Raw genomic sequence first — 13961 nt, 5'->3', positions numbered from 1 at the left:
TTTCTCTCTCCCTCTCTCTCGTCCTGCTCCTCTCACTTCTTCCTCTCCCTCCTCACCTGCCCTGGTTGGGGTCAGTTCCCTCCAGCATGGTGTAGAGGTACTGTCTGAGGGCTGCGTCCTGCACACGGTCAACATGGATCACTGAGAGAGAGAGAGACAGGGGGAGGGAGGGAGAGAGACGGGGGAGGGAGAGACAGGGAGAGGGAGGGAGAGAGACAGGGAGAGGGAGAAGAGGGGGAGGGAGAGACAGGGGGAGGGAGGGAGAGAGACAGGGAGAGGGAGAGAGAGGGGGAGGGAGAGACAGGGGGAGGGAGGGAGAGAGACAGGGAGAGGGAGAGAGAAAAGGAGAGAGACAGGCAGAGAGAGACGGGGAGAAAGACAAAGAGACAGACAGAGAGAGAGAGAGAGAGACGGGGAGAAGGAGAGAGACAGGGAGAGAGGGGGTTAATACAGTAAGCTCCTCCTGCATGCTGCAGCCCTGAGCTCTGAACACCACTGAGCCTCTCAGACCCTGCAGGTCCTGAGGAAGACCCGGGTCTGCGTCTCCCCCGTCCACATCCCAGACACACAGGGGGCAGTCTGGCTGCGTTCCCGACCCGGGACCCCGACAGGAGTGGGGGTCTAGTGGGCAGAGCCCCCCTCTGCTGTACAAGCATTCCCAAAGACCTCCGGAGACACTGAGCCCCGATCAGTCCCCCGGGCTGTCTCTCTTCGCGACGCCGCTGTTGAGGTTTTGTCTGTGGCCGTGGGAACAGCAGGGTGACCTGGCTGAGGGTGACCTCTCCTGGCCGGAGCACGAGGGGGCTGGGACCCCCGGGGGGCAGAAAGACGTGTGCGAGAGTGAGAGACACATGGGGGTCCGGTATTTCCAGCGTCTCAGGAGAGGAGGTGACGTCAACAGCGACTGCCAGTGGCCGACAGCCGAGTCCAGTGGAACTTGGCCGCTGTCTTTCCAAACTCCGTTCGGTGCTGCATGTTGACCCGCCTGCTGCTGCTTAATCTGACCCGGGAATAAAGTATTTTGGACTGGACTGGACTGGACTGGACTGGACTGAGCCAGCCAGCGGACACCCGCTCCTCCTGCTGCGCTGGCGGGGTGTGAGCCGCGCGCGAGGGCCGTGCACCTGGGACCGCCGCGGGCGTGAAGGCCGCGGTGGGGGCCGCCCGCGAGCGCAGGTGAGCGGGTGAGGACGCCGAGCCGTGGGCGGAGCAGCAGGAGGGGCGAGGGCGTTAGGAAGGGGAGCGGACACCGACACTGATCGGGTCAAAACCGTTGTGATCAGAGCGGTCTGGAGTCTGGATGTGAAGGGGTTTAGAGACGCTGACTCTCTGATATCCTTGGGGAGAGAGCTCCAGAGCTCTGGGGGACAGATAGGAGCCCAGAATTAAAGAGCGAAGGTTGCGAGGTGGGGAGTAGGGCGATAGCTCAGACAGGTACAGAGCTGCCAATATATCTCAATATAGAGAGAGAGAGAGAGAGAGAGAGAGAGAGAGAGAGAGAGAGAGAGAGAGAGAGAGAGAGAGAGAGAGAGAGAGAGAGAGAGAGAGAGAGAGAGACGGGCGCTGGGATGGACAGACTCACCTCTGGTGAAGTTGTAGTGTATCTCCTCTCCAGCGGCAGGTTTCCGTAGCGACATCGGAGTCTCGGTGGTCTCCATGGGGACGCCCAGGAGGCGGTACTCCACGTAGATGCGCTGCACCGATTGGTCCAGCGCCACACGAGAGGTGGGGTCAAAGGTGAGGGACAGGATCTCCACTCTCAGTTTCTCGGCCTGGGACAAGGTGGGATAGAGGAGGGACTGACTCCGTGGATGGCCCCTGTCCAGAGGACAGGCACAGCCCCTATAGTGAGGTCTGCGTCCCCACACTAACACTGTCCTCTGATGTGCTGGCCAGAGGGAGGTCTGCGTCCTCACACTGTCCTCTGATGTGCTGGCCAGAGGGAGGTCTGCGTCCTCACACTGTCCTCTGATGTGCTGGCCAGAGGGAGGTCTGCGTCCTCACACTGTCCTCTGATGTGCTGGCCAGAGGGAGGTCTGCGTCCTCACACTGTCCTCTGATGTGCTGGCCAGAGGGAGGTCTGCGTCCTCACACTGTCCTCTGATGTGCTGGACAGAGGGAGGTCTGCGTCCCCACACTCACACTGTCCTCTGATGTGCTGGCCAGAGGGAGGTCTGCGTCCTCACACTGTCCTCTGATGTGCTGGACAGAGGGAGGTCTGCGTCCTCACACTGTCCTCTGATGTGCTGGCCAGAGGGAGGTCTGCGTCCCCACACTCACACTGTCCTCTGATGTGCTGGCCAGAGGGAGGTCTGCGTCCTCACACTGTCCTCTGATGTGCTGGCCAGAGGGAGGTCTGCGTCCTCACACTGTCCTCTGATGTGCTGGCCAGAGGGAGGTCTGCGTCCTCACACTGTCCTCTGATGTGCTGGCCAGAGGGAGGTCTGCGTCCCCACACTGTCCTCTGATGTGCTGGCCAGAGGGAGGTCTGCGTCCTCACACTGTCCTCTGATGTGCTGGCCAGAGGGAGGTCTGCGTCCTCACACTGTCCTCTGATGTGCTGGCCAGAGGGAGGTCTGCGTCCTCACACTGTCCTCTGATGTGCTGGCCAGAGGGAGGTCTGCGTCCTCACACTGTCCTCTGATGTGCTGGCCAGAGGGAGGTCTGCGTCCCCACACTCACAGTGTCCTCTGATGTGCTGGCCAGAGGGAGGTCTGCGTCCTCACACTGTCCTCTGATGTGCTGGCCAGAGGGAGGTCTGCGTCCTCTGATGTGCTGGCCAGAGGGAGGTCTGCGTCCTCACACTGTCCTCTGATGTGCTGACCAGAGGGAGGTCTGCGTCCTCACACTGTCCTCTGATGTGCTGACCAGAGGGAGGTCTGCGTCCTCACACTGTCCTCTGATGTGCTGGCCAGAGGGAGGTCTGCGTCCTCACACTGTCCTCTGATGTGCTGGCCAGAGGGAGGTCTGCGTCCTCACACTGTCCTCTGATGTGCTGGCCAGAGGGAGGTCTGCGTCCTCACACTGTCCTCTGATGTGCTGGCCAGAGGGAGGTCTGCGTCCTCACACTGTCCTCTGATGTGCTGGCCAGAAGGAGGTCTGCGTCCTCACACTGTCCTCTGATGTGCTGGCCAGAGGGAGGTCTGCGTCCTCACACTGTCCTCTGATGTGCTGGCCAGAGGGAGGTCTGCGTCCTCACACTGTCCTCTGATGTGCTGGCCAGAGGGAGGTCTGCGTCCCCACACTCACACTGTCCTCTGATGTGCTGGCCAGAGGGAGGTCTGCGTCCTCACACTGTCCTCTGATGTGCTGGCCAGAGGGAGGTCTGCGTCCCCACACTCACACTGTCCTCTGATGTGCTGGCCAGAGGGAGGTCTGCGTCCTCACACTGTCCTCTGATGTGCTGGACAGAGGGAGGTCTGCGTCCTCACACTGTCCTCTGATGTGCTGGCCAGAGGGAGGTCTGCGTCCTCACAGTGTCCTCTGATGTGCTGGCCAGAGGGAGGTCTGCGTCCTCACACTGTCCTCTGATGTGCTGGCCAGAGGGAGGTCTGCGTCCTCACACTGTCCTCTGATGTGCTGGCCAGAGGGAGGTCTGCGTCCTCACACTGTCCTCTGATGTGCTGGACAGAGGGAGGTCTGCGTCCTCACACTGTCCTCTGATGTGCTGGCCAGAGGGAGGTCTGCGTCCTCACACTGTCCTCTGATGTGCTGGCCAGAGGGAGGTCTGCGTCCTCACACTGTCCTCTGATGTGCTGGCCAGAGGGAGGTCTGCGTCCTCACACTCACACTGTCCTCTGATGTGCTGGCCAGAGGGAGGTCTGCGTCCTCACACTGTCCTCTGATGTGCTGGACAGAGGGAGGTCTGCGTCCTCACACTGTCCTCTGATGTGCTGGCCAGAGGGAGGTCTGCGTCCCCACACTCACACTGTCCTCTGATGTGCTGGCCAGAGGGAGGTCTGCGTCCTCACACTGTCCTCTGATGTGCTGGCCAGAGGGAGGTCTGCGTCCTCACACTGTCCTCTGATGTGCTGGCCAGAGGGAGGTCTGCGTCCTCACACTGTCCTCTGATGTGCTGGCCAGAGGGAGGTCTGCGTCCTCACAGTGTCCTCTGATGTGCTGGCCAGAGGGAGGTCTGCGTCCCCACACTCACAGTGTCCTCTGATGTGCTGGCCAGAGGGAGGTCTGCGTCCTCACACTGTCCTCTGATGTGCTGGCCAGAGGGAGGTCTGCGTCCTCACACTGTCCTCTGATGTGCTGGCCAGAGGGAGGTCTGCGTCCTCACACTGTCCTCTGATGTGCTGGCCAGAGGGAGGTCTGCGTCCTCACACTGTCCTCTGATGTGCTGGCCAGAGGGAGGTCTGCGTCCTCACACTGTCCTCTGATGTGCTGGCCAGAAGGAGGTCTGCGTCCTCACACTGTCCTCTGATGTGCTGGCCAGAGGGAGGTCTGCGTCCTCACACTGTCCTCTGATGTGCTGGCCAGAAGGAGGTCTGCGTCCTCACACTGTCCTCTGATGTGCTGGCCAGAGGGAGGTCTGCGTCCTCACACTGTCCTCTGATGTGCTGGCCAGAGGGAGGTCTGCGTCCTCACACTGTCCTCTGATGTGCTGGCCAGAGGGAGGTCTGCGTCCTCACACTGTCCTCTGATGTGCTGGCCAGAGGGAGGTCTGCGTCCTCACACTGTCCTCTGATGTGCTGGCCAGAGGGAGGTCTGCGTCCTCACACTGTCCTCTGATGTGCTGGCCAGAAGGAGGTCTGCGTCCTCACACTGTCCTCTGATGTCCTGGCCAGAGGGAGGTCTGCGTCCTCACACTGTCCTCTGATGTGCTGGCCAGAGGGAGGTCTGCGTCCCCACACTCACACTGTCCTCTGATGTGCTGGCCAGAGGGAGGTCTGCGTCCTCACACTGTCCTCTGATGTGCTGGCCAGAGGGAGGTCTGCGTCCTCACACTGTCCTCTGATGTGCTGGCCAGAGGGAGGTCTGCGTCCTCACACTGTCCTCTGATGTGCTGGCCAGAGGGAGGTCTGCGTCCTCACACTGTCCTCTGATGTGCTGGCCAGAAGGAGGTCTGCGTCCTCACACTGTCCTCTGATGTGCTGGCCAGAGGGAGGTCTGCGTCCTCACACTGTCCTCTGATGTGCTGGCCAGAAGGAGGTCTGCGTCCTCACACTGTCCTCTGATGTGCTGGCCAGAGGGAGGTCTGCGTCCTCACACTGTCCTCTGATGTGCTGGCCAGAGGGAGGTCTGCGTCTTCACACTGTCCTCTGATGTGCTGGCCAGAGGGAGGTCTGCGTCCTCACACTGTCCTCTGATGTGCTGGCCAGAAGGAGGTCTGCTTCCTCACACTGTCCTCTGATGTGCTGACCAGAGGGAGGTCTGCGTCCTCACACTGTCCTCTGATGTGCTGGCCAGAGGGAGGTCTGCGTCCCCACACTCACAGTGTCCTCTGATGTGCTGGCCAGAGGGAGGTCTGCGTCCTCACACTGTCCTCTGATGTGCTGGCCAGAGGGAGGTCTGCGTCCTTACACTGTCCTCTGATGTGCTGGCCAGAAGGAGGTCTGCGTCCTCACACTGTCCTCTGATGTGCTGGCCAGAAGGAGGTCTGCGTCCTCACACTGTCCTCTGATGTGCTGGCCAGAAGGAGGTCTGCGTCCTCACACTGTCCTCTGATGTGCTGGCCAGAGGGAGGTCTGCGTCCTCACACTGTCCTCTGATGTGCTGGCCAGAAGGAGGTCTGCGTCCTCACACTGTCCTCTGATGTGCTGGCCAGAGGGAGGTCTGCGTCCTCACACTGTCCTCTGATGTGCTGACCAGAGGGAGGTCTGTGTCCTCACACTGTCCTCTGATGTGCTGGCCAGAAGGAGGTCTGCGTCCTCACACTGTCCTCTGATGTGCTGGCCAGAAGGAGGTCTGCGTCCCCACACTCACACTGTCCTCTGATGTGCTGGCCAGAAGGAGGTCTGCGTCCTCACACTGTCCTCTGATGTGCTGGCCAGAAGGAGGTCTGCGTCCTCACACTGTCCTCTGATGTGCTGGCCAGAAGGAGGTCTGCGTCCTCACACTGTCCTCTGATGTGCTGGCCAGAGGGAGGTCTGCGTCCTCACACTGTCCTCTGATGTGCTGGCCAGAAGGAGGTCTGCGTCCTCACACTGTCCTCTGATGTGCTGGCCAGAAGGAGGTCTGCGTCCTCACACTGTCCTCTGATGTGCTGGCCAGAAGGAGGTCTGCGTCCCCACACTCACACTGTCCTCTGATGTGCTGGCCAGAAGGAGGTCTGCGTCCTCACACTGTCCTCTGATGTGCTGGCCAGAAGGAGGTCTGCGTCCTCACACTGTCCTCTGATGTGCTGGCCAGAGGGAGGTCTGCGTCCTCACACTGTCCTCTGATGTGCTGGCCAGAGGGAGGTCTGCGTCCTCACACTGTCCTCTGATGTGCTGGCCAGAGGGAGGTCTGCGTCCTCACACTGTCCTCTGATGTGCTGGCCAGAAGGAGGTCTGCGTCCTCACACTGTCCTCTGATGTGCTGGCCAGAAGGAGGTCTGCGTCCCCACACTCACACTGTCCTCTGATGTGCTGGCCAGAAGGAGGTCTGCGTCCTCACACTGTCCTCTGATGTGCTGGCCAGAGGGAGGTCTGCGTCCTCACACTGTCCTCTGATGTGCTGGCCAGAAGGAGGTCTGCGTCCTCACACTGTCCTCTGATGTGCTGGCCAGAGGGAGGTCTGCGTCCTCACACTGTCCTCTGATGTGCTGGCCAGAAGGAGGTCTGCGTCCTCACACTGTCCTCTGATGTGCTGGCCAGAAGGAGGTCTGCGTCCTCACACTGTCCTCTGATGTGCTGGCCAGAAGGAGGTCTGCGTCCCCACACTCACACTGTCCTCTGATGTGCTGGCCAGAAGGAGGTCTGCGTCCTCACACTGTCCTCTGATGTGCTGGCCAGAAGGAGGTCTGCGTCCTCACACTGTCCTCTGATGTGCTGGCCAGAAGGAGGTCTGCGTCCCCACACTCACACTGTCCTCTGATGTGCTGGCCAGAAGGAGGTCTGCGTCCTCACACTGTCCTCTGATGTGCTGGCCAGAAGGAGGTCTGCGTCCTCACACTGTCCTCTGATGTGCTGGCCAGAAGGAGGTCTGCGTCCCCACACTCACACTGTCCTCTGATGTGCTGGCCAGAAGGAGGTCTGCGTCCTCACACTGTCCTCTGATGTGCTGGCCAGAGGGAGGTCTGCGTCCTCACACTGTCCTCTGATGTGCTGGCCAGAGGGAGGTCTGCGTCCTCACACTGTCCTCTGATGTGCTGGCCAGAGGGAGGTCTGCGTCCTCACACTGTCCTCTGATGTGCTGGCCAGAGGGAGGTCTGCGTCCTCACACTGTCCTCTGATGTGCTGGCCAGAGGGAGGTCTGCGTCCTCACACTGTCCTCTGATGTGCTGGCCAGAAGGAGGTCTGCGTCCTCACACTGTCCTCTGATGTGCTGGCCAGAAGGAGGTCTGCGTCCTCACACTGTCCTCTGATGTGCTGGCCAGAAGGAGGTCTGCGTCCTCACACTGTCCTCTGATGTGCTGGCCAGAGGGAGGTCTGCGTCCTCACACTGTCCTCTGATGTCCTGGCCAGAAGGAGGTCTGCGTCCTCACACTGTCCTCTGATGTGCTGGCCAGAGGGAGGTCTGCGTCCTCACACTGTCCTCTGATGTGCTGGCCAGAGGGAGGTCTGCGTCCTCACACTGTCCTCTGATGTGCTGGCCAGAAGGAGGTCTGCGTCCTCACACTGTCCTCTGATGTGCTGGCCAGAAGGAGGTCTGCGTCCTCACACTCACACTGTCCTCTGAGGTGCTGGCCAGAAGGAGGTCTGCGTCCTCACACTGTCCTCTGATGTGCTGGCCAGAAGGAGGTCTGCGTCCTCACACTGTCCTCTGATGTGCTGGCCAGAGGGAGGTCTGCGTCCTCACACTGTCCTCTGATGTGCTGGCCAGAAGGAGGTCTGCGTCCTCACACTGTCCTCTGATGTGCTGGCCAGAAGGAGGTCTGCGTCCTCACACTGTCCTCTGATGTGCTGGCCAGAGGGAGGTCTGCGTCCTCACACTGTCCTCTGATGTGCTGGCCAGAGGGAGGTCTGCGTCCTCACACTGTCCTCTGATGTGCTGGCCAGAGGGAGGTCTGCGTCCTCACACTGTCCTCTGATGTGCTGGCCAGAAGGAGGTCTGCGTCCTCACACTGTCCTCTGATGTGCTGGCCAGAAGGAGGTCTGCGTCCCCACACTCACACTGTCCTCTGATGTGCTGGCCAGAAGGAGGTCTGCGTCCTCACACTGTCCTCTGATGTGCTGGCCAGAAGGAGGTCTGCGTCCTCACACTGTCCTCTGATGTGCTGGCCAGAAGGAGGTCTGCGTCCTCACACTGTCCTCTGATGTGCTGGCCAGAGGGAGGTCTGCGTCCTCACACTGTCCTCTGATGTGCTGGCCAGAAGGAGGTCTGCGTCCTCACACTGTCCTCTGATGTGCTGGCCAGAAGGAGGTCTGCGTCCTCACACTGTCCTCTGATGTGCTGGCCAGAAGGAGGTCTGCGTCCTCACACTGTCCTCTGATGTGCTGGCCAGAAGGAGGTCTGCGTCCCCACACTCACACTGTCCTCTGATGTGCTGGCCAGAAGGAGGTCTGCGTCCTCACACTGTCCTCTGATGTGCTGGCCAGAAGGAGGTCTTTGTCCTCACACTGTCCTCTGATGTGCTGGCCAGAGGGAGGTCTGCGTCCTCACACTGTCCTCTGATGTGCTGGCCAGAAGGAGGTCTGCGTCCTCACACTGTCCTCTGATGTGCTGGCCAGAGGGAGGTCTGCGTCCTCACACTGTCCTCTGATGTGCTGGCCAGAGGGAGGTCTGCGTCTTCACACTGTCCTCTGATGTGCTGGCCAGAGGGAGGTCTGCGTCCTCACACTGTCCTCTGATGTGCTGGCCAGAAGGAGGTCTGCTTCCTCACACTGTCCTCTGATGTGCTGACCAGAGGGAGGTCTGCGTCCTCACACTGTCCTCTGATGTGCTGGCCAGAGGGAGGTCTGCGTCCCCACACTCACAGTGTCCTCTGATGTGCTGGCCAGAGGGAGGTCTGCGTCCTCACACTGTCCTCTGATGTGCTGGCCAGAGGGAGGTCTGCGTCCTTACACTGTCCTCTGATGTGCTGGCCAGAAGGAGGTCTGCGTCCTCACACTGTCCTCTGATGTGCTGGCCAGAAGGAGGTCTGCGTCCTCACACTGTCCTCTGATGTGCTGGCCAGAAGGAGGTCTGCGTCCTCACACTGTCCTCTGATGTGCTGGCCAGAGGGAGGTCTGCGTCCTCACACTGTCCTCTGATGTGCTGGCCAGAAGGAGGTCTGCGTCCTCACACTGTCCTCTGATGTGCTGGCCAGAGGGAGGTCTGCGTCCTCACACTGTCCTCTGATGTGCTGACCAGAGGGAGGTCTGTGTCCTCACACTGTCCTCTGATGTGCTGGCCAGAAGGAGGTCTGCGTCCTCACACTGTCCTCTGATGTGCTGGCCAGAAGGAGGTCTGCGTCCCCACACTCACACTGTCCTCTGATGTGCTGGCCAGAAGGAGGTCTGCGTCCTCACACTGTCCTCTGATGTGCTGGCCAGAAGGAGGTCTGCGTCCTCACACTGTCCTCTGATGTGCTGGCCAGAAGGAGGTCTGCGTCCTCACACTGTCCTCTGATGTGCTGGCCAGAGGGAGGTCTGCGTCCTCACACTGTCCTCTGATGTGCTGGCCAGAAGGAGGTCTGCGTCCTCACACTGTCCTCTGATGTGCTGGCCAGAAGGAGGTCTGCGTCCTCACACTGTCCTCTGATGTGCTGGCCAGAAGGAGGTCTGCGTCCCCACACTCACACTGTCCTCTGATGTGCTGGCCAGAAGGAGGTCTGCGTCCTCACACTGTCCTCTGATGTGCTGGCCAGAAGGAGGTCTGCGTCCTCACACTGTCCTCTGATGTGCTGGCCAGAGGGAGGTCTGCGTCCTCACACTGTCCTCTGATGTGCTGGCCAGAGGGAGGTCTGCGTCCTCACACTGTCCTCTGATGTGCTGGCCAGAGGGAGGTCTGCGTCCTCACACTGTCCTCTGATGTGCTGGCCAGAAGGAGGTCTGCGTCCTCACACTGTCCTCTGATGTGCTGGCCAGAAGGAGGTCTGCGTCCCCACACTCACACTGTCCTCTGATGTGCTGGCCAGAAGGAGGTCTGCGTCCTCACACTGTCCTCTGATGTGCTGGCCAGAGGGAGGTCTGCGTCCTCACACTGTCCTCTGATGTGCTGGCCAGAAGGAGGTCTGCGTCCTCACACTGTCCTCTGATGTGCTGGCCAGAGGGAGGTCTGCGTCCTCACACTGTCCTCTGATGTGCTGGCCAGAAGGAGGTCTGCGTCCTCACACTGTCCTCTGATGTGCTGGCCAGAAGGAGGTCTGCGTCCTCACACTGTCCTCTGATGTGCTGGCCAGAAGGAGGTCTGCGTCCCCACACTCACACTGTCCTCTGATGTGCTGGCCAGAAGGAGGTCTGCGTCCTCACACTGTCCTCTGATGTGCTGGCCAGAAGGAGGTCTGCGTCCTCACACTGTCCTCTGATGTGCTGGCCAGAAGGAGGTCTGCGTCCCCACACTCACACTGTCCTCTGATGTGCTGGCCAGAAGGAGGTCTGCGTCCTCACACTGTCCTCTGATGTGCTGGCCAGAAGGAGGTCTGCGTCCTCACACTGTCCTCTGATGTGCTGGCCAGAAGGAGGTCTGCGTCCCCACACTCACACTGTCCTCTGATGTGCTGGCCAGAAGGAGGTCTGCGTCCTCACACTGTCCTCTGATGTGCTGGCCAGAGGGAGGTCTGCGTCCTCACACTGTCCTCTGATGTGCTGGCCAGAGGGAGGTCTGCGTCCTCACACTGTCCTCTGATGTGCTGGCCAGAGGGAGGTCTGCGTCCTCACACTGTCCTCTGATGTGCTGGCCAGAGGGAGGTCTGCGTCCTCACACTGTCCTCTGATGTGCTGGCCAGAGGGAGGTCTGCGTCCTCACACTGTCCTCTGATGTGCTGGCCAGAAGGAGGTCTGCGTCCTCACACTGTCCTCTGATGTGCTGGCCAGAAGGAGGTCTGCGTCCTCACACTGTCCTCTGATGTGCTGGCCAGAAGGAGGTCTGCGTCCTCACACTGTCCTCTGATGTGCTGGCCAGAGGGAGGTCTGCGTCCTCACACTGTCCTCTGATGTCCTGGCCAGAAGGAGGTCTGCGTCCTCACACTGTCCTCTGATGTGCTGGCCAGAGGGAGGTCTGCGTCCTCACACTGTCCTCTGATGTGCTGGCCAGAGGGAGGTCTGCGTCCTCACACTGTCCTCTGATGTGCTGGCCAGAAGGAGGTCTGCGTCCTCACACTGTCCTCTGATGTGCTGGCCAGAAGGAGGTCTGCGTCCTCACACTCACACTGTCCTCTGAGGTGCTGGCCAGAAGGAGGTCTGCGTCCTCACACTGTCCTCTGATGTGCTGGCCAGAAGGAGGTCTGCGTCCTCACACTGTCCTCTGATGTGCTGGCCAGAGGGAGGTCTGCGTCCTCACACTGTCCTCTGATGTGCTGGCCAGAAGGAGGTCTGCGTCCTCACACTGTCCTCTGATGTGCTGGCCAGAAGGAGGTCTGCGTCCTCACACTGTCCTCTGATGTGCTGGCCAGAGGGAGGTCTGCGTCCTCACACTGTCCTCTGATGTGCTGGCCAGAGGGAGGTCTGCGTCCTCACACTGTCCTCTGATGTGCTGGCCAGAGGGAGGTCTGCGTCCTCACACTGTCCTCTGATGTGCTGGCCAGAAGGAGGTCTGCGTCCTCACACTGTCCTCTGATGTGCTGGCCAGAAGGAGGTCTGCGTCCCCACACTCACACTGTCCTCTGATGTGCTGGCCAGAAGGAGGTCTGCGTCCTCACACTGTCCTCTGATGTGCTGGCCAGAAGGAGGTCTGCGTCCTCACACTGTCCTCTGATGTGCTGGCCAGAAGGAGGTCTGCGTCCTCACACTGTCCTCTGATGTGCTGGCCAGAGGGAGGTCTGCGTCCTCACACTGTCCTCTGATGTGCTGGCCAGAAGGAGGTCTGCGTCCTCACACTGTCCTCTGATGTGCTGGCCAGAAGGAGGTCTGCGTCCTCACACTGTCCTCTGATGTGCTGGCCAGAAGGAGGTCTGCGTCCTCACACTGTCCTCTGATGTGCTGGCCAGAAGGAGGTCTGCGTCCCCACACTCACACTGTCCTCTGATGTGCTGGCCAGAAGGAGGTCTGCGTCCTCACACTGTCCTCTGATGTGCTGGCCAGAAGGAGGTCTTTGTCCTCACACTGTCCTCTGATGTGCTGGCCAGAGGGAGGTCTGCGTCCTCACACTGTCCTCTGATGTGCTGGCCAGAAGGAGGTCTGCGTCCTCACACTGTCCTCTGATGTGCTGGCCAGAAGGAGGTCTGCGTCCTCACACTGTCCTCTGATGTGCTGGCCAGAAGGAGGTCTTTGTCCTCACACTGTCCTCTGATGTGCTGGCCAGAGGGAGGTCTGCGTCCTCACACTGTCCTCTGATGTGCTGGCCAGAAGGAGGTCTGCGTCCTCACACTGTCCTCTGATGTGCTGGCCAGAAGGAGGTCTTTGTCCTCACACTGTCCTCTGATGTGCTGGCCAGAGGGAGGTCTGCGTCCTCACACTGTCCTCTGATGTGCTGGCCAGAAGGAGGTCTGCCATGCTGATATGAGCTCGGAGCGCAGAAGCAGCTGTCTGTGGCTGCTGGGACACCTCTGTCTCTTCGTGTTGTGAGAGGGCTGGAGGTAATTAATATTTATTCCCTTAATTTAGACCTCTCTGTCTGTCTGTCGGTCTCCTGGTCGGTCTGTCTCGCTGTCTGTGAGTCTTTCTGCCTGTGAAAGCTCATTTCACTGTCTGTCTCCATGTATCTGTGAGTCAGTCTGTCTATCTGTCCCTGTGTCCGTCTGTCCGTCTGTCCATCTGTCCGTCTGTGTTTCCCTGTATCTGTCTGTCCCTGTGTCTGTCCCTGTCTCTGTCCTTCTGCATCTGCATCAATTTCCCTACGGGCTTAATAAAGTCCTATCTATCTATCTTCTCACCTTTTTGGCCGGCATGAGTGGGCGGGGGATGATGATGACATCACTGTCAGTGGAAGGCTGTGATTCGCCAGACTCTGTAGTGACGTCACTGTCCAGTTGAGCTTTAAAGACAGAAGACTGAATTTATTTTTGCTGAGTTGTTGTTCTCCTGTGTGTTTGCTGTGGTTTGGTCACTGTGTGTGTTACTGTGGTTTGATCATGGTGGTGTATTACTGTGGTATTGTCACAGTGTGTGTTACTGTGAGTTGTTGTTCTCCTGTGGTATGGTAACAGGGTGTGTGTATTGTGGTTTGGCCACAGTGTGTTTTACTGTTGTTTAGTCACTGTGTGTGCGTATCTATGAATTGTCGTTCTGTGGTTATGGTCACTGTGTGTGTTACTGTGGTTACACAGCTCACCATGGGCACACACAAACACACTGGGTGTGAGAAGAGTCCGTTTGTGTTGCTGCTGCACAAACGCGATGGATGATGATAAGAGGTGCTTCACAAGGCACAACACTCCCAAACGACAACATTCACACCTCTCTCACTTCCTGCTTCCTGACTCCTCCCAGAGTGCTCAGCCTCCACTTCCTGTTCCTGCGCTGCTTCCTCTTCCATGGCTGCTTCCTCTGCCACTTCCTGCTCCACCTCTGCCACTTCCTGTTCCACCTCTGCCACTTCCTGTTGGTGGGTGGAGGGTACGGAGAGGGTCCGTTAATCCAAGAGAGAGGGAAAGATCTGTCCCGAGTCGGTCTCACACCACAGGAGTGATCAGGCCTGCTCACTCCTTGCCTGGGAACCACAATTCCCCCTCATTCACCCCCGTTTCAAACTCCTTCTCTGCACACCCCCCTTCCCTCTCTCCCGGCTGTGCC

The 13961-nt window shown here is 59.5% G+C and overlaps 1 protein-coding gene across 1 annotated transcript in view; it reads right to left on the bottom strand.

The window, feature by feature from the left end:
- Nucleotides 1–13961, bottom strand: part of rpgrip1 (RPGR interacting protein 1) — a 43581-nt gene that overhangs the window by 2741 nt on the left and 26879 nt on the right. Inside the window, 4 exon segments of the mRNA XM_088917939.1 lie at nt 57–141; nt 1583–1772; nt 13103–13203; nt 13635–13767. Of these exon segments, the coding sequence (XP_088774065.1) occupies nt 57–141; nt 1583–1772; nt 13103–13203; nt 13635–13767 (509 nt within the window).

Source organism: Atractosteus spatula, chromosome 5, assembly GCF_055471065.1.
Source record: "Atractosteus spatula isolate fAtrSpa1 chromosome 5, fAtrSpa1.hap1, whole genome shotgun sequence".
In the NCBI taxonomy this organism is placed as follows: domain Eukaryota; kingdom Metazoa; phylum Chordata; class Actinopteri; order Semionotiformes; family Lepisosteidae; genus Atractosteus; species Atractosteus spatula.
This window is presented reverse-complemented; position numbering and strand designations above follow the sequence as displayed.